General features: G+C 41.3%; 1 protein-coding gene across 5 annotated transcripts in view; it reads left to right on the forward strand.

Moving 5' to 3' along the window:
* The window catches only part of kcnab2a (potassium voltage-gated channel, shaker-related subfamily, beta member 2 a), a 93237-nt gene that overhangs the window by 69262 nt on the left and 2980 nt on the right, over positions 1 to 20995 (forward strand). For all 5 annotated transcript variants that reach the window (XM_040052285.1, XM_040052284.1, XM_040052286.1 and 2 more), the window contains 12 exons: positions 1765 to 1808; positions 2030 to 2067; positions 2308 to 2387; positions 7077 to 7121; positions 7689 to 7733; positions 8007 to 8050; positions 8339 to 8425; positions 13960 to 14045; positions 14206 to 14326; positions 14983 to 15077; positions 16246 to 16366; positions 19471 to 19559. In XM_040052285.1, coding sequence (XP_039908219.1) covers positions 1765 to 1808; positions 2030 to 2067; positions 2308 to 2387; positions 7077 to 7121; positions 7689 to 7733; positions 8007 to 8050; positions 8339 to 8425; positions 13960 to 14045; positions 14206 to 14326; positions 14983 to 15077; positions 16246 to 16366; positions 19471 to 19559 — 895 coding nt within the window. The remainder of the gene's footprint in view (positions 1 to 1764; positions 1809 to 2029; positions 2068 to 2307; positions 2388 to 7076; positions 7122 to 7688; positions 7734 to 8006; positions 8051 to 8338; positions 8426 to 13959; positions 14046 to 14205; positions 14327 to 14982; positions 15078 to 16245; positions 16367 to 19470; positions 19560 to 20995) is intronic.

Raw genomic sequence — 20995 nt, forward strand, 5'->3', positions numbered from 1 at the left:
GAAACTGCTCTTGGTGTTGGTTATCTCTGTGATGCCGCACAACAGCGTCCCGAGGGGCAGTTTTACTCATGCAATTAAGAGGCAGTTAATTGTTGATGGGCTCCAGTGGTTTGCCACAGTAGACTTGTGCTGCGATGCAGCGTTAGGACACATGGACTCATTAGATCACGCTCTCTTCTCCCTCATGACAAACTTTGTTTGTTTATAAAGCAGGAGGCTCCTATATGTGTCATCTTGCTCTCTGATTTACAGTGTAACACGACTGCCAGACTTCACTGACCCAAACGGATCATTTTAATGAGGCTCTTCGTAGAAACAAGTGGAACACAAACAGCAAAATACACAAACTGAATTTTCAGTGTTGTTTGATCTCACCCAAACATTTGATGGCTTAGAAAATTGAGCTTTTCTCAGAAACCAAAGAATAGAAATAAATAGACTCCATGAGCATCTATGTTGGTTTACTGACCCAGAAGTCGAGCCAATATTGTTGGATGGTAGTGAGCATGAAAAGTAAATCCTTAAGCTTAATTGTTTTGTTTTTGTTTATGTGCTAAACAAGTGTACAGTAACTGACTTAGATAATATACGATAACAATGAGGTTTCAGCAGCTTTAGTCTCTGTTTCTGAACTTGGTGTTAAGAACACATTGAAGAAAGTGTGTTGTTAGTTACTGCAGCAATTTTATCAGGGCTTCACAGAACACCCACTCACATGCATGCACAGTCCCACTTGTTACAAGCAGCCATATAAAACGCACATCTACACACATGCACACCTTTGTCTCCCTCTCTACCCCCTTTTTCATTTCAGCTCTTCTATACAGCCAGTCTTATAAAAATATATTAGATAGCCTCCCACATACTTACGTTGACTCCTGCACACGTTACATCATCTCTGCCACATTTCTTTTATCTTTTTTACACTACCAGATTATCTCGTGAAGGTGTTTGACCAGAAGCGGCACGTTTGGTTTCGTATTTTTAATGTCTTAGATCAGAAAACTCTGAAGTAATAAAATATTGTAGTCGTCAGGTTTTTGCAGACCAGAAGAGATGGTTTGATTTCCTTGTGAAATGATTATATAACAGTGCTCATAACAAATCTGTTATGATACTGAGGAACCACAGGCATATTATAAAACTTTAAAAGCTTGCACAAGCAAAAGCTTGTGCAAGCTAAAGACCTAACCAAAGCTGTGATTGTCAAGCAGAGGGGTCTGTCTGGACTGTGATTGGCTCAGAGACGCCAGCTTTAGGAGCAAGTTGTTGTGTGTAGTCAAGCTTCCGCATTGCTGCAGGGGATTTTAGTCAGATGGCGGCTGAGGGATCCTGGTGTGCTGTGAGAAATTTCAGTGGATGTCATGGTGGGACTGCTTAATACTCACTTCCTGTCTCTGATTTTTTTTTTTTTTTTTTCCCCTCCCCCCCTGACATTTTGGTGAGCACAAACACCTTCTCATTGTCAGCTCATACGTTGATGTGCTTCGTTAGCCATCCCCTCAACATGTGTCAGTGCTGCACTATTTTATAATAATAATAATAATAATGGATTGCATTTATATAGCGCTTTTCGGGACCCAACAACCTAAAGATGAGAGAACTCTAGTGAAGCTCGATAGGGTTTTTTGTTTATTTTGGTTTTGAAACAGTCATTTCTGAAAGGCTGTGCTAATCACAGCCACCGCCTGAGGACAAAAGATCATAAATCACTGCCACCTCAGTGCGGCATTAGTTTTAATGTATTTTCCTCTGTTTTGACAGAAACCTCGGGAAGTCGGGCTTGCGGGTATCCTGCCTTGGATTAGGTAAGATCACGAGACAAACTGTTTGTGCATGCTGTAGACTCAGTATGACAGACCGGGGAGGCCAATATAAAAAACCTGTTCTCTATACAGAGAGAAAGTGTTATTAAACTGAGTGTGAAAAAATTGAGTTTAAGTATGTCAGAAAGAACAAAAAGGTTCTTATTCTACTTGCGTGTTTGTGTACTAATTCTCTGACCCCGCTTCTCTGTCATTCCCTTTAGGAACATGGGTGACGTTTGGTGGACAGATAACAGATGAGGTGAGAGCAGATGCATTTTGTCAGCTTCTATCCATCAAAGCTTTGGAATGGAAACCCTCCATATGATCGGAGATATCCTAGGTTGCTCAAGAAGCCTATTTTTACTTTTCTGACAGAGTCAACAGGCAGACTCTAGTCCTGTGAAGCCAGCTTCATAATTAAAATTTACTAACACCTCACATCAGTGGTCTCACCCCATCATTTCCCCTCTCTGTTCCTTCTCCCCTGTTCTCTCAACAGATGGCAGAGCAGCTGATGACTCTGGCCTATGAAAATGGCATCAATCTGTTTGACACAGCGGAGGTCTACGCTGCTGGCAAGTGAGTATATCCTGTGTGGCGAGTCACTTAGGAGTGAGTGGTAGCAGCAAACATTACCAAACTGCTAATGTGTGATTGATTATGAAGGCAAGCAGAGGTTATGTACTTGCAGACTCCAGTCAGGTGTTTGAGTTATAGTGGTGCACAAATATTCCACATTTAGAAATGATGTAATACAGAGTCAAGGTGCCAGCATGTTGTCTTTACTTATGGTAACTTACCAATATGCCAAATATCCATCTCACATTTCCTGAGAGCACTGAATTGTTTGTCTCCTAGAATACATAAAAACTGTAAAGCAGAATTTCTTTAAAACTTAAAATCTGGACAGTCGTCTGAGGATGGGTTCTCTGGGTGACCTTCTTTTTATATAAGTTAATTTAAATAAAAGACAGAAAAGACATGACAATCACAACATTACAATTTAACATCGACATCATATGCAGAGGCTTGGAGACGTTCTGCAACAGTCCCAGGGTGGATGAATTTTCTTTTGGCGTTACAGGATTCATCTCTCTTTACGTATATTTTCCACGAGTATCTTAATTGTTTTTTGTTTTTTACAGCGGACACGCTAGAGCTGTTTTGTGACAAAGTGCATTCTAAACAAACTAACCTTTATTAAATTAATATATGCCGATGGAAATGCATAAATGTTTTATTTCCATCGTTTTTTTTCACATGGTTTGAGGTTTAACTGATGCTAATAATTATGTCGTCTCATTTTACCCTCTTCTCAAACAGTAGTTTAATGGCATTCAGCCTCTGAGTAAGCTCCACAGTATGTTTATCTCGATGAATCAACTCCTCATTTTCTTGGCTATTATTAAAGGAGGAGAAGAAATTAATGTCTGCCTGGCCTGCTTTTCACAACGAAAAGTGCCATTTGTCAGGGTTCGGGTATTCGTGGCATAAATTTAGGGGATGGGCAGTGATGATACTTTAACCTCAGAAAGCATGTTGCTTTATTGCTGGATGTAGTGGATGTTTAAATTCCAGTATGGATTAGTCTGGCTTTGTAGTAGCCTGGGTGCTGTGAAATAATCTAAGGGATTATCCTTTGCAAATAGTGTCTCTTATTAACAGGGAGCAAGTATCCTGTTTAAATCCTCCTGAGATTATTCTATTTTTTCCATTATGTTTGGGGAGATGCATCAGAGTCCCCGTGTCTCAGAAAGGGAAATCAAAAGATAACAAAAGAGGAGAAACAAGCTGTAGGTCTCAGTGGTTGTCCTCGTTTCGCATCTAATGCCTCAGCAGCTGTGGTCTGATGCACGTCATCACACCACGATGTTAATGTTTTGGGGAGTTTTCAGCAGTCTTGTTGATTTATTCATGAGAGAGGTTGATCTTTGACACAGAAGCAAAACCAACTCTGGCTTTGATCATCGTGCTGCCATAAACCAGAACCACACTTGAACAGAAAGGACAAGCCTGGCACGTGCAAGTGTTTGTGACAGCACGTCACACAGCTCGAAATGTGTTGCACAGGTGTTAATCCTGACAGCTTCCACTGCAAAGCAGCACCAAGGAGCTTATATTACACACAAACACACGAGAAGGAGTCGAACAAATCACACAGTTTGCGCGTCATAATGGAAAAAGCTTTCATGTGAAGTCCTCGGTTGTGGCTTAGGATTCTTTCTATCAGTCGGGCTTGGAGGATGTGAAGTGGTGGTGTTGGTGGCTGCACAGTCAGCTGCTGTGATGTCGATTCTGTGTGGGGAGCTTGGACAGATAAATAAATGAGATTTGTAAGCTGTTTGTTGTAGCTTAGCCCTCAACTAAAAAATTGGTCACGGAACAAAACACTGAACGCACAAGAATATTCAAATATTGATTGTGATGCTTGATTAGCATATCCATCCGAATACATGAGCTACTGTTTCTGAGAAATATAAACAAATATGTCTCTTTGCACAAACAAATGTGTTGTGCTTAACCCATGTAGCTGCTCTTATCAGCAAGCACACATGGCACGAAAGCTTTTCAAAGTATGGCAGTAATTGGCAGAACAGAATTTTAGTCTTTGTTTTCTCTCAGGCTCAGAGGCATTTTGCTGGAGATCAATACTAAATGCGTGACATGGTGAAAAACAGGTGGCATAAGCCCTGAAGAATGTGAAAGTAATAAAATATAAAGAATCCATGAGTAGTGCCGCATTACATCATTGCTTCTGCCCTAAGTCAGAAAGCAACTCAGCATTGAAATAAAGCAAAGCTTTAATTAATGGGTGGATGAAGAAAGGCAACCTGCTCGAGGCTCAGTGAACCTTATGTTTGGTCACTCAAATTACTCACATTTCAAAGGGGCAATACTAAGAGCCAGAAACACACACACACACACACACACACACACACACACACACACACACACACACACACACACACACACACACACACACACACATCATTGCTCTCAGGGGAGTGTTCATTGCTCGTTGTTTAAAAAAGATGTGAGTCCAGCTGGCAGAGGCTGAAATCACTCGGAGTAATAATGCAGTGTCTACTGTACTTGGGCAGCTGCTGTTTGGATCAGCAGAATGTACAGAGGCACAAACACACGAGTGGGGAGGTTGAATATTTAAGTTAATTTATCTTTTAATAAATGGCAAACAAAAGGTGGTGATAAATGGTACAAAAATGTTATGCAGGATTTAATATTCAACTGAAACAGAGACAAAAGCGAAGCAAACAAACAAATGGCCCCTGAATATTAAAGTAAGGCTACATTCACACTGCAGGCGAAAGCGCATCAAATCCAAAGTCTTTACATTAAGGGCCATCAGTCAAACAATACTGTTTGGTCTGGGTCTAAACAGAGCGCGTTGTGTGTGACGTCTTCTTTTGCGCATGCGGGCTGCTTTGAGGGTTCACACTAGAGCACGTTTGCTGTCACATTTTATTTGTAGTGTGAACAAGCAGACAAAACAATTTGATTTGATCAAAAAATCTGAATTGAGCATTAAGACCTGCAGTGTTAACGTAGCCTTTAATCATTTATACATCCATGCTTTGCATACATATAGTAGCAAGTCGTACACATGAGCAGGACTGGTCATAGCTGTTGAATATTAGCATGCAGGGGGAAAAAGGAAAAAGGGTACAGCACTACAAAGTTTATTATGTGCTTATAATCTAATTTTTTTTGAGTTATGATACATAATAACCCATGGTTATCAATCATTGGTGTATCAATATAGTTCTGATTTTAAAAAATACATAAATATGAATGATTTATTTGTAACTGAAGTGCAGATTTCTAGCTGTAATTTAAGAGATTTAACAGAAAATTGTACATTAATTGGAATTGCTGATGATTTTATACATTGTTTCCCTTTTTCAGAGGCCTAAGAATAATGGGCTAACCTGACAACTGATCCTGCCAACTTTGTACTTAATTGTTGTTGCTATTATTCTTGAAAGTTCAAACAAATTTAAAAGTAATTCCAGATTTACAAAAGTGTTCTTCCACTCAAAAATATAGGTAGTTTCCCCATTTATGTTTCATACAGAAATACCAGGATATTCAAGTAATGTATAAACATGAAAAGGTTTCAAAATTATTCTTTAAAAAAAAAAAAACAACTTGCACATTATTCGACTTTATACAAACATCGTTGTGCCATTCTTTTTGGTATCAGCTGTCCTTAATACTTCCACATAATTAGAGCCAGCTTATTATTTTCTGCCAAGTAATCTTGTATTGAAATATTTAGGTTAGGAATTTACCATTTGTGGCCTCTTGTCTTTTTTGGGGGGTTGTGGGTATGCCATTGTGACTCTCACTGCGATTTAAAATGCGTGGATGATCAATCTGCTGTGTGATCTGTGCAAATCTAAAACTCCTAAACTTCTTGATATTCTTGATATTTATAACCACCTCTGTAATATTCTTGATATTTATAATTGAGCTATTTGTAGATATTAGTTCCATTTCTTAAATTTGTAATATCTGAAACATATTGCACTATTTAAATAGTTTAGTCTGTTACTGTTACTGTCTTGGAGCAACTGTAACCCACACAGTTTCCTCAGGGATTAATAAAGTATTCTGATACCTTAAACTTTTGCACATTACTGAAACTGTTCAGACTGTCACACTGACAGGAGCTGTAATGTGCTGTGCTGTGGGTAAATTGTGGTCCTTGAATTTGTGCACAAATCGGATACTTGCCGTAATATTTGAAAACTGTGTCAATTAGAGCTGCTAGCTGCACTCATCGGCAAACGTAAACAAATCTTAGCTGGCACGACGCTTTTTCTACCTCTATAGTCAGTTGGATTTTATGTGAAACTGTGTCACAAGGAGGTGTCTCATTATTTGTCAGAGGGAGCTGGAGAGACATCCTGCTGACAGGTTTCTGCCCAGCCCTAATGAGCCCCGTGTTGAACGTAATGTCACTCATTAGCACCCCTGTGGCTGCTAATGAGTGACTTGGTGGTGGCTTGACAGCACAGCTGGGACCGGGCTCTGACCTGGCAGCTAGTTCACAGCCACCAGTCCTAAACAGGTGCTTCCGATTATAAAAATTTACTTTTGTGGTGTATATACGCAGAATTGGACTGCGTTCTTTAATTAACAATTAAATCTTGAGACAGTCGGATATAAGTGCTCATATCATTTTAAGACTATCTATTATTTTTTAATGTTTTTTTTAATCATGCTCTCTTTCCATCTGTTTCATAGGGCAGAGGTGGTGCTCGGAAACATCATAAAGAAGAAAGGATGGAGGTATGATATGAGGCACACTTTAATTGCATTTTGTATTTTTATTTTTTTTTTTAAATTTCCTTCCCAGCCATCCGGCCTAATCTTGTATCATCTCGTTCCTCTGCACATATTGGGAGGCTTGTGTGTTGTGAACCGGAACAGTAAGGTGGGGAGATGAAAGATTAATGTGGGCAGCCTTGCCACACTCCAGTGTCTCCTCCTCAAAGATGATGAATAATGGATGAACTTCTAGTGGCTTGTCTTCTACTTTGTCGGTCCTGTATGAGTATTTGTATAGCTCAGGTTATATCAGATCAGGTTTATGTGCTTGCAGCACTCATTCACTGGCATTGTTTGCGTTCTGGCACAGACACCGTTATTGTAGGATGTGTGCGAGAGTGATGCTGATAGAATAAGGTAGAAACGCATGAATGACCTAAAGATTATAGTTTGTGCATGTGCATAAGCAACTCCAGTGCTTTTTTTTTTTTTTTTTTTTTTTTTTTTTTTTTTTTTTGATGTAGTTCAGCATGTTTGCTTGGCAGATGTTGTAACAGATGTGTGCTTACTTTTTTTTTCTTTCTCCAGACGTTCGAGTTTGGTGATAACAACAAAGATCTTCTGGGGTGGAAAGTAAGTTTCATCCTTAACTCTGTTTGCCCAAATGGAAAAACTACCCTCGCGTGTAATTTTTCTCGACTTGTTTGATCCTGATGCTCCTGGTAATGGGATCATGTGTCATCCAAACTGATCTGTTGTCAGGTGCTTTCAATAAAGCTGGAAACATCGCTCATATTTCATAAAGGATAAAATGATATTATGTTACCGTCCAGGAGCCGTACCAGTCACATTTTAAATAATGGTGTCAAACACACTCTCATTTCTTTTGTATTTGTTTTCATATAGAGCGGAAACTGAAAGAGGTTTATCCCGAAAACACATTATAGAAGGTAAGTAGCAGTGCTGCGTATTATTGGATTAAATGTTGACACTTCAACAACAAAATTAATTAATAGCTTTGGGTCAAGGGAATCAAAGCTTCATTTTAGAAACTGACGCCTCCCCTGGAGTTATTGGAAAAGTTTTGGCTACAGTCAGTAACCCATTTAAACAAATAAACTTGCCTTGCCTTGCCTTAAAGTATGCAGTTTGATAATCCTCTGCACTAATTTTTCTATACACTTTGATATTTGCAGTCACAGTACCATTGCTGCTCAACTGTGGCTCCTATTTTCCAGGTTTAAAAGCCTCTTTAGAAAGACTGCAGTTAGACTACGTGGATGTGGTTTTCGCGAACAGACCGGACCCTAATACACCAATGGAAGGTAGCAATTCTATTGTCTCTACCCTTTTTCTGCCTATTTATCACCTTTTTATCACTTGTTGTCATACTGTGCTTAGAGAAAAGGCATTCTTTCTGTCTCTATGACGACTGCAACGTGAAGACTCGGATATACAAATCTCTTGTAACTGAAACATCTATTTTTAAATGCTGCCTGTTGTCCTGGTGCTTCCACCTCCACACTCAGAATGAGGATGGATGCGGATGCTGAAGACCTTTAAATGGCAGAGTGCTAACTGTGTGGGGGCTCAGCTGGTCACACAGTATCCATCTGCTCCCGTGTTATAGTTCCTCTTCGGGTTGTAGTCCGGTCAGGGGCCATCTCTCTGCCTTCAGTTTGCTACTTTGCTCAAGCTGGCTCTTCCAGAATACTTCAGGATCTTGTTGAGCAGAAGTAGTTGGTGTTGTTTAATGTAAAGGTCGAGGCAATTCTTATGCCCCTCTGCCCTTTAGAGATTGCACACAGTTCAAATGGGCAGTTTTGAATATGCGTCTTCCAATCTGTAGTGCTAAAGCCATCTGGTGTATTTTATGCTGGCAGTAGCTGAAGGGGTAAACAGGGTGAAGAGGAAGTGAACAGCTACTGTCAGAGTAAACACAGTAAACCCCTTAAGACAAGCACACACTCCCAAGATGGGAGGCTTGGTCTATTCGACTCTTTTATGAGAAACAGTGCATCAGTGTGATGGATTATTGATGGGTGATAGGGCCCGTCTTATTATATGCCTGTTCCTTCTCTTGTCTGGGACGCTTCGATCGCTATCTGACATTTTTTATATTTGGTCTGCAGTCGAACAAAACAAGTTATCACTTAGATCGATAAAAAGACGGAAATTACAGTCAGATAACGCAAGATATTGCTCAACAGCACACACACAGGCTGAGTTGGAGCTCTGTGATTTAATTTCTCACACGTGTTACACACAGTGCACATGAAACACTACAGATGATTATCTTCATGCCACCTGGCTCCACACACCATTTGGGATAAGCATCTTTCATCAGAACTGCCGCTGAAACATGACCAACTCATTCAGGCCACCTTAAGAAAAAAAAAAAAAACCCCACCACCAGCACCACCACCACCTCAAACAGGAGAGGCAGCAATAAACATCTCAACATGCTGGTAGCACCATCTACTCTGGAGTCGAGTGTTACATAAGTTGAAACAGCCGCAATTTTCTTTGTGACTATTTATTACACGGCGTGCTGCGGAGGAAAAACTTTTTCTAAGGTTTATTTTTTAGCACCTGACGGCTCTTTTTAGCTTCTCATCTGTAAACACTCAGCATATACTATTTCACGTGATTCAGTTGATTTTGAAAAATCTCAACAGGATCTTCAGCTTTATTTTGAAAGGTTTATGTGGAAAATAAACAAGAGGACAGCGGAGGCACACGACCGTTGTTGTTGCTAACGACAACGCATAAGAACAGTCATTTGTCCGTCCATAGTGTGGTTATACTAAATATAAGAGAAAGAGAGAACTTTAAGAAATTCTACAGTGACCATCAAAACGATGAAAAATATTGACGTAAACAGTTTATTTTGCAACACCACAAAACAAACGATAGCATAATATGAAACGATAGACGTTTTCATATCGTCATCTTATACATATCATTATATCGAAAAGCCCTATTTAAAAGCAATAATAGTTTGTCACTCGCCTACCTATGTAACATCAAATAAATACATAAAAATAACTGCTTTCACCTACTACTCAACTCACTGGATAACGATTTGTCAATCACAAGTCATTAGCATTCGAGCATGTGCTGGGTAATGTACCTTTCTGAAACACAGAAACACAGAAACCATAGACTTCTACGGATGATCTGATATCGTCGTGTTGGTGTTGTTCCTGGAACAGCATAGTAAATGTTGTTCCAGGATCAACATTGCAAGTGACCAATCACATTCTTGTGACGTTATTCCAAGCCATTTGTGCATTTATGAAATTTCTCGCAGTTTTTTTGTTTTACGGCGGTTTTTCCCGAAGTCGCAAAAGTATGACGTCACAACATTCTGATTGGTCACTTGCAATGTTGATCCTGGAACAACATTTACTATGTTGATCTGGGAACAACACCAACACGACGATATCAGATTGTGCAACTTCTACAGGGCCCAGAGTCTTTCAGTATCCACAGCTTTCGCCCCCTGATGCCCATTAGAGTGAATTTAGGCTTAGGCTACTTAAGGATCAACCTTTGCTTTTTAGACCTGGAAGCTACATCGTTTATGCTGTCTGTGGTGAGGAGAGAGCCATATCGTTAATTTGTTACATAAAATGTAACAAATTAATTAATGTTACATAAAAACAGCTTGTATAAAAGCAACCAAGTCAAACCAAAAACTGCTTTAAAGCTTTGCCTAGAATGAGGGTTAAAGGGCTTTTCATCAACTTCTTTGATGCTCACAAAAAATACTCATTATTTCTTCCTTCATGGCTCAGGGCCGTTTATCATGGATGGCCATGATGGTCGAGTGGTTAGCACTGTAGCCTTACAGCAAGCTTATAACTGGCTCGATCCCCACCTCTGCCTGTGTGCGTTCTCTCATGCCTTCTCCCACGGTACAAAGATATCCATTAGGTTAACTGGTGATTCTGAATATGCCGTGGGTATGAGGTAATTAAAGTGCTGTATAAATGTATGTTGCTTAATGGGGGTTAAAATGGGACTTTTAGTCATTAAGATTATAAACGAACTGTATAAATGGAAGTGCATTTCAATATCCATACAACCCAACAAACCACTGAACAAATCTAATCTTAAAGCTTATTTGCATGAATGTAATTTGACTTATCTACATCTTTGTTAAGGTTGCAGATGTGCAGTAGAAGCCTGTGATAGACTTCTACTGTGCCAATGCAACATTACCCACTGATTGGGTCGTATATCCTAGTTTCAGCTGTTGACTGGCTCTTTTATGACAGGAGCTAAACTGCGGATGTGTAATCAGGATTCTTTGAGTGCCATGGCTCTCTTATCATGCCTCTGCTAATGTATATTTTGATGTTATAATCTTTAGCATAATTATCAGAATCATTTGTTTATTCAAATCTCTCTTATCATGCACATAAGCATGCATGCTTTAAAAACACATTCCCACCTGATGGCTTTAAATCAAATGCAGTGCTGTGTTGACACAGTAACATGAGATTAATCTCTCTGCAACATCCAGTCATCACATTAAAGAGAAAAATAAATCACCCCTGAAATATTTTCTAACCATCTGTGCTTAAAATAAATAAGCTGTAGTCCACTTTGTCAAACCACTGAAGAGGCTTTTTGCACAATTAAAGATCTGAAGTGGTGCAAATACGGCCATCGTCTCGTATTTATTTCACTGGATTTCCTTTCTGCAGCCCGCTGCAGATCGAAATTGACAGATTCTTAGGATTTATTTTTTTTTAAACATTAATGTCATTCAAGTGCCTTGTTATGAATAGATGTCATCCTCATCAGGGTGAATCATGCTCCATTCTGATTAACATAATCAGCTTTTCCACTTCTGTCCTGAATGGCCGAGGCCATTTGGATTGCAAATGATAACGAGTGCTTCTTTTAGAAGAAGAAAGAACAAGCAGATGCACATAAATTAGAGTACCAGGACACTGTTTTGAGGTATTGTGTGCTGCGGAAAACACCACAGGGTGAAACGAGTGTTAATGGGTTTTTTCTTTTTCTTTTATAAGGCCGGCTATTTATTTTTATTTTTAAGCTACATATTTTTTTTTTCTTTTTTTCTTTTTTTTTGCCTGTCCCATTTGGCCTTGCCGTATTGCTCCATTTGATCAACCTTTGTTGTTATTATTTATTTTATTTTCAGTTGTTACAGACGGGACAGGCATGACTGAGGGATAGGAAAGGGAGAAAGAAAGATGAAGGAAAAGAAAAACAGAAGGGAAGAGGGATAGTGAGAAAGGGCACTTAAAAAGAAAAACAAAAATCTCCTGGATCACCTGTTGAGAGAAAAAGAAGAGAAAACAAGCAAAAAAAAAAACAGAGCAACATACTAAACACAACACCATCACGTTAATCTAGCTAAGCGTAAACAGCAGTAAATACTAAATATTGAATGTTGTTGTGTAGCAAGCAGGACCGACAGCGCACAATGTGCTTGGAAATAGCAGCCAATAAAGGTGTAGTTTATGTCTATGAACAGTGAACACCTGTGTGGATCAGCGCGCTTGTATTCAAAAGGTTTCCCCATGTAACGATCTGCTAGAGGATGTAGAGAGCCATAGCCCTGTCCCCCAGGGCATGAAGCAGGCATGGAGGAGATCCAGGCTCCAGACATCCAGAGGCCCCAGAGTGCGAGAGCCCAAGGAGGACCACCGGAGGGGCATCCGTGCCACCCACCTGGGAAGAGCTGAGGAGAGCCCCAGATGAGGGGTCACTCAGTAGCCACGGAGCAGAAGCCAGAGGGGGCTGCAGTGGCGTGCCCGCCGGCTCTGCCGGCAGCCAGCTGTGCCAGAGTGAACCGAGCTGCAGGCTCGGAGGCCTGAGGGGCCCCCTTTGCCCCGGAAGAGGCCTGACTGAGCAACAGGCACCAGGCCCCGCCAAGTAGTCACCGGGAGCGAGCTGGTACATACCTGAGCGCCCAGCCCCAGACACAAAGAACCACCAACGCACCGACCCCTGAGGGCATCAGTTACCGGCAGGGACTGTGGTGAGGGGAGATAGGCCGTTGGAGGGCCTGGGAGTTCCCAGAGAGGTGGAGTGTAAGACCCGACCTGACATATAAACACAGACAAACAGACACAAACATGCATTCCCACCCTCATGCACACATATACAAATACTTAACACTCACCCAACGTAGGGATAGACATACATGGACACTGTACACACAATCACACTCCCCAAACAGACTCTATACCCCAGGTCCAGGTACCCTCGCCCCTAGAGGGGGAAACGGCACCTAGACCCAGGAGATGTTACCCTTTCCCCCGGGGTGGAGGCAAGCAGACCGCCCCAGGCTCCGCAGCAGCAGGGAGGCCCCGCATCCCAGATCCCAATCGGACGGCCAACTCCTCCTCCCAGCCCCCCCGCCCCGATGGCCAGCAGAGAACAGGGGTGTGTGAAGACCCCAAACCTCCCTCCTCTCGCTCATGTGTAGTGTTGCTGCGTGTTGTTCTAAGGTGCATTTAAAACACGGGAGAGCATGGTGCTGCTGCCAGAGCTACATATTTTTATTTTTGGACTCCACTCTAGCAGCTTTGTTTATCTTGAACTACACCTTGATCCAGCATTGAAACAAGCCATTTAACACTCTACAATCTAACAATCTACCTTTATTTTGATTGGCTGCCCTTGCCTAAAGTCACGTGGGTCAGGCTTTTGTGTTCAGATCCAGAGGTTTAACATTTTGCAGATCTAAAAGTAGCAAAAACCGGATCCACCAGTGGAACAGTGTGTTTATATGTAGATGTTTGTATGTGTAACCAAAAACGTGGGAAACTTCTTGGGTTTTTTTTTCCTCATCTTTGTTGTGTGTAACTTGCAGAAACGGTTCGAGCAATGACCCATGTGATAAACCAAGGCATGGCCATGTACTGGGGGACATCCCGCTGGAGCCCGATGGAAATAATGGTGAGACTCAGTCCAAAATACATTCCTTCTATCTTCGCAAGTTCCAGTTATTTCCAGCTTCACATTATCTACTATTTCTATTCTTGTTCAGTATTGTTCCCAATACAAAATGTTTACATACTCTGCTGTATTATGTAACTCTTTGCATGTTTTTCTCTAGGAAGCGTACTCTGTTGCGAGACAGTTCAACCAGATTCCCCCCATCTGCGAGCAGGCAGAGTACCACATGTTCCAGAGAGAGAAGGTGGAGGTGCAGCTACCTGAGCTGTTCCATAAGATAGGTGAGCAGTGGTGCGTTTGTGCCTCCAGGTGGAGAATTGATCCATGAAAGCATTACAAAAGTTATTTTTTTTTACACAAACCCACAGAGCTAGAGGGATTTTTGACACGTGGACACACAAGGTTAAATTGAAGCCAAGTGTTGGATCTCGGGTCTGATGAAAAGAAAGGAAGTATTCCAGAAATGTAACACGAGAACTGCACTGCACTGGAGATCAGTGCAGTTCTGATTATAGCTGGTTAAAGTCTTGTTTGTGTTGTCATATAACTTTATTAGCTTCAATTCAATGCAGACAGTCGCCTCAAGGAGCTTTATATTGTAAGGTAGACCCTACAATAATACATACAGAGAGAAACCCAACAATCATATGACCCCACTTGCACGTTGGCGACAGTGGGAAGGAAAAACTCCCTTTTAACAGGAAGAAACTGCCAACAGAACAAGATTCAGGGAGGGGCGGCCATCTGCCGCAACCAGTTTGGGTGAGGGGAGGAAGACGGAATAAAAGACATGCTGTGGAAGTGTGTGAACAGTCAGTGTGATTTAAGAGAAGTAGAGAAATGGTCATCATCAACTCAGCAAAGTTCAGCCCTTTTTTAAAATTTATTGATGGCTGATAAAAATTGTTCAGTGGTGATCACATGTTTCTCTTCTCAGGTGTGGGGGCCATGACGTGGTCTCCGCTGGCCTGTGGGATCATCTCAGGGAAATACGATGGCAGGGTCCCTCCCTACTCGCGGGCCTCCCTTAAGGTAGACAAGCCTCACTCGCTGTGCTCCTTCTTTATCCCACTCTGATCATCTGTGCCGCTGTCACTGTGCTGCGTTTCACTGCTGGTTGCTTATTGTGTGTGTTTGTGTCTTTCAGGTTCTGTTACTCACCACATACTGTAACCTTGTGTGTTTTCAGTGCCATGCCGACGCCATGCACTGCGTACCGCTTCACAAGCAGTGCTGCTACACACTGTTTGTCAGTTGGTGTCAGCTTAATATATTTTATTCCACGCAAATGACCACAAAACACCTACGCTCACAACAATAATAGTGCGGCACGTGTGCGTGCTGACTTGTGAATTTTTATTTGACACTACAGATACCAACACTTTAAAAATAAAAATGTTTCACTTTATAAATTGGCAGATGAATCGGGAATCAATTCAATGTGTTGTGTCAGGAAAAGAAGAAAACAAAACGTCCATTTTTACTAAAAATGATTAAAGAGGAGACGCGGCTTCAGGGATTCAATCCTGTATTTGTGACAGATGAACTCAGCAGCCCTCACTTTCCATCATGTCATGTTGTGATGCTGAAATATATTTTAGCATTCAGCATGCAGACTTTTAAAAATAAGAGATCCAAGACAGCTCAACACATAAGCTTACACCTGATTGGTATTCTGTCCCTCTGTGCTGGAGTGGCATGTTGTGTTTCTGTGGATCGTGTGTCACTGATTGTTGGTTTGAGCTCTGCCGGTTCATGAAGTAAGCTCTCCATCTTGGTGTCGTGCAGTACTTTTGGTGACTTATGTTGAATGTGCTGCTTCCCGTTCGGCTCAGTGTTGTCTGTGGATGTTTGTGGTGTTTTGGATCGTTGAGTCAGTGAATCCTTGTGATACTAATCACATCCTCTGTATTGTTAGATCTACCAGCTAGATATCAAAGCTACTGTATAACTCAGCTGGGACAAAACTAACACTTTTTTAACATATTTAATTTTTGTAATGTTTGTAAATCTGCTATAAATGAACTGACTATTATTATTTTTTACAAAAGCATAGAGTGAGCTGTGTTTCCCTGGCTGAGGTGTAGACAGCAGGAGACAGAGTCACGTGTTTAAAAACAGGCCCTGGTGACACAGGAGCTGCAGCGCAGCGGTGTGAGCAGGGCTGTGTTTTTGAGCAGGTGTGCTGTGTTTTCGACAGGGCTACCAGTGGTTGAAGGACAAGATCTTGAGCGAGGAGGGCCGGCGTCAGCAGGCGAAGTTGAAAGAGCTGCAGGCAATCGCGGAGCGGCTGGGCTGCACTCTGCCCCAACTCGCCATCGGTACGCAGATACACTCTGCCGCTCTCTCTCTTTCTGTCTGTCTGTCCGTCCCTCTGCCTCGGACAGGCCGAGGTCAGCACCGCTCTCGCAGCTGTCTGGTTTGGCACTTGGTGTGTTGTGTTGTCACGTATGTGTGTGTGTTGTAAGTGTGCAGTTAAAAAAAAAAAAAAAAAAAAAAGTATATTTATGCGGGAAAAACAAGAAAACAGGGACTATTTAAGAAATAAAACAATAAGAAAGGTAAATAGTGCGTCTTAAAGGGACAGGGACACACAGTATCAGATATAAATCCAGAGGATGACTCGTATCAATTCACTTGCCGGGCAGTAAATGTGCAAACCCCAAAGACTCAGAGTCCTGCAAGTGTCGTTAAAGTGGCAGTCGAGAGGAACCCGGCAAATAAATCTCGCAGTCGGTCTCCTATCTCAGCACAGATCACAGCAGATTTTTCACCCACACAGTAATACACTGTCATAGATTTGGTTTCACGGGCCATTAGTGGACACCCTCGGTTCTCCCTCAATTACCATAAATCCTTCCAGCACTCCTGTAGGCAGCACGGGACATTTATATGCAGTCTTCTAGATCGCTGTGTCACTCCAGCATTAAATAAAAACTATAAAACAATAACAGACTGCTTCTCGCCTTGGGCTTTATCCCGAGACTCCTTGAGCAGGTGGTAAATTCAGGAATCAGACTGCAAGTGTGAGAACTGAGTAAACAAATGTAGTCGGTATCTCAGCAGCCTGAGGGAAGGTCTGCACCTGCATCACTCCCAATGAAGATCTTCTTCTTTTTTTGGCCGTATTCTCATGTTTATTGAAGATTTATGTAGAATCATAATCCCACTATTTTTACAGCAGCATTCCTCATTCCATTATACTGTAATCTGCTTACCAGTGTATTTTCCTGAATTTCAAGAGCATGCAGTTGTATTGCATAATACAGTTCCCAATTACAATGGCAGACTGAGCAAGGATGGTGTGTGTGTGTGTGTGTGTGTTTGTATTTGTATGCAGTGATCACAAAAAGGCAGGTTTTCTGAACATTATTAGCAGAGAGCTGCTCTGAGATGTAGTTCTTTTACTCAGGCTTTGCACCTGAAAATGGTTCTGAAGTATTTGTACATGAGTTTTTTGCAAGTTCCTGCTTCACTACCTGTGCTTTACAAAGGGATGGGAACTTAGTCTTATGAAAAATATATATATATATATATATATATATATATACCAGGAAAAACAGATGAACATCACACAATAAATTACACAGTCAATATTTAACAAACCTAAATCTAGAAGCAGTGTTTGGAAAAATTAAGTACACCCTTACTGGTTCTATAGAATTAAGATGGTAAGTCACAAACACAGGTCGCTTATCAAAGGCACTTGATTAATTGGTCATTAGCAAACGTGATCACCTCTATAAAAGCAGAAGTTCTGGCAGTTTCATAACAGTTTGTAATCATCACACACACAAGTGAATGTCCCAACACGTTTACCCCATAACAGACCATGCAATGCTCAGCAACACTGCAAAAAAACCCCAAGAGCTACATCTTAGACTCCATGGGCCTCAGTTAGCATTTTAGATGTTAAAGTTCACGACAGTACAATCAGAAAAAGACTGAACAAGTATGTCTTGTTTGGAAGTGGTGACAGGAAAAAGACTCTTCTTGCTAAAAAGAAAATGACTGCACGACGTAGGGCTCCAAAGCCACATCTGAGCAAATCACAAGACTTTTGGAACAATGTTCTTTGGACAGATGAGACCAGAAATGGAGATGTCTGTTCATAATACAAAGCGCTACCTTTAGAAAAAAAACAAAACGGCACAAACATTTCATACCAGATGTCAGGACTGATGTGGAGGGATGATGATTTGAGCTCGTTTTACAGCCACAGGACCACAGCAAGTTGCAGCCGCTGAGTTAGCTATGAGCTCCACTGTATACTAAAGCATTATGGTGTTAAAGTTGGGGATGTCTTTCTAACGGGTAATGGTTTTGCTGAAATTGGGTCATGCAACAGGAGAATAAATCCAAGCACAGCAGTAAATCTACAACAGAATGGCTGAAAAAAGAGTCGGCATGTTGCAATCCATCAGTGTCCAGACCTGAACACGATTGAAATGCTGTGGGACAACCTTAAGAGAGCTGTGGATAAACAAATGCCTGCAAATCTCAGTGAACTGAAGCAACAATTCAATTCAATTCAGTTTTATTTATACAGCACCAAATCACAACAACAGTCGCCTCAAGGCGCTTCATATTGGAAGGCAGACCCTACAATAATGCATACAAAGAAAAGCCCAACAATCATATGACCCTCTATGAGCAGCACTTTGGCGACAGTGGGAAGGAAAAACTCACTTTTAACAGGAAGAAACCTCCAGCAGAACCAGGCTCAGGGAGGGGCGGGGCCATCTGCTGCGACCGGTTTGAGTGAGAGAAGGAAGATGGGATAAAGACATGCTGTGGAAGAGTCAACATTGTAAAGAAGAGTTGGTCAAAATTCGTCCACACCGATGTGAGAGACTAATGCTCATACAGGTGTTTCTACAATCTGCTGAATCATGTGTACTCAGTTTTTTCACACGCTGCTTCTGCATTTGGTTTATTTCATTTCAGCTAAATAATGACACAGTTCTGATCTGACATTGTATTTAAACAACTTTAGAACCAAGTAAGCACCAGATGGTTTTTCCATTCAAATCATTTAGTCATGGTGCAACAACGAGACTCAGTTTACCTGCAGTGAGCTATGCCAAGTTACATTTTCAACACGGCATGAGCTAAGGTATAGTACTGAAATTTGATGTAATGTAGGCGGGCATTGAGCAGCATCTGATCAGGAGTCATTTTTATATTGTGGTGTGTGCATGAGTGGGTCGGTTCTTCCATTGCTGATCCAGTGTTAGTGGAGTGTCGAGGTCCTGATGAGTAATGTTGCCGTAGTATAGCAGTTGGTTTATTTTATCAGGGAGCGGCTGTCATTTCATGTGCAAATAGTAATCAGCGTGTGTTTGCGTCTCGGGTATTGCGTGTGTGTATGTGTGTGTGTTTAATCACGGTAGGGGTGTCATCCCTATTTACTGGTCTCCTGCAGCGTGGTGCCTACGGAACGAGGGGGTGAGCTCTGTCCTTTTAGGGGCGTCCAACACCGACCAGCTGATGGAGAACATAGGAGCGATCCAGGTGAGTGTGTTTGTGTGTGTACGCTTTGCTTGTGTTACCGCGAAGCAAATCAGAAGCTTAATTTGTGAAAATGCAACCTGACCCGCTTTGTTGGGCTCGTATTTGTGCCTTACAGTCCATAGCGGCAGCCTCCTCTCCTGGGCACGGCTTGGCCTCCTGGGCAGTTTGCTGCTGCACGCCTGGGTGCTTTACTGTACTGAGTTAATAAGGTCAGAGGAGTATCAGTTGCCAGTGGGATTGGAGATGAGCTCACAGCCGCTTCCTCCTCTCCTGATAAGATGCACTCTTTAATGGGGTTTTCAGACCGGTGAGGGTTTACGTCCCCTCCTCACATTATGTCTGGCCCGAAGTAAAAAGCATTCTGACTCTCATCTACTCCGATGCTTTGTGTGTGTCGTGTGTGTGTGTGTGTGTGTGTGTGTGTGTGTGTGTGTGTGTGTGTGTGTGTGTGTGTGTGTGTGTGTGTGTGTGTGTGTGTGTGTGTGTGTGTGTGTGTGCACGCACTAAACGTCTCCTCTCCCAGAATGCGTTTGATATTTCGGGTTTGAAATGCTATGCTCACATTTCCCAAGGGCTCTGCAGTTTCCCTTTTGCCAGAATTTTATATCAGAGACGCTGAAATAGAAACGGCCCCTGGTGTGAAAGACTTTCTCAGGAAGTTTCAATAAAAAATATTATTTTTTCTTTTTATTTAATGTCTGCATTGTCGGAAGAGCAAATACTTTATTATTCTCTGTACGCGAAAAGTTTCTGTTTAATTTTTACGACCATCTAATCTCTTTTTTTATTTTGCTTGTTTTCCAGTTAAATAGAAGATTTTTACTCCTCACTTTGAAATTCAGAGTAAAACGATCTGTATTTTTATCAAATAGGGCAAAATATCTTAACAAATTTTTCTTTTTAGTGATGTATTTTCATAAATCTTTATTTATACAGCCTTTTTGTTGAAAATAATTATTCTTTGAGTCAAGCTTCCTCAGTTATCAAGTTTAAAAGGAACAATATATTCCTCCTGTTTTCATATTTCTGCTCTGCTCAGTGATGCACTACTTTACTATAAATACTTTATGTAGTGTCTATTTACAAAGTTCTACCCCAGTTCCAAAAATAGTTGAGATGCTGTGTAAAATATAAATAAAAACACAATGCAATGGTTTGCAAATCTCAAATATAAAACATTTTATTCACAATAGAACCTAAAGAACATATTTCATAATGTGTCAAATGTTTTCAGTTGGTGGAAAGTTGGGCCTGTCTGCAGACAGGTCGAGCTTTGCGCCAGAAAAGACGCCAGTATTCCTGTTTCATGTTCACATATAGCTTGTTCTTTGCATGATAGAGCTTTAAGCTGCATTTATGGATGGCATGATGAACTCTGTTCACAGACAGGGATTTCTGGAAGTCCATCCAGTGATTTCCATGACAGAATGCCTGAT

This window comes from Simochromis diagramma, unplaced genomic scaffold, assembly GCF_900408965.1.
Source record: "Simochromis diagramma unplaced genomic scaffold, fSimDia1.1 OVJJ01000389.1, whole genome shotgun sequence".
Lineage (NCBI taxonomy): Eukaryota > Metazoa > Chordata > Actinopteri > Cichliformes > Cichlidae > Simochromis > Simochromis diagramma.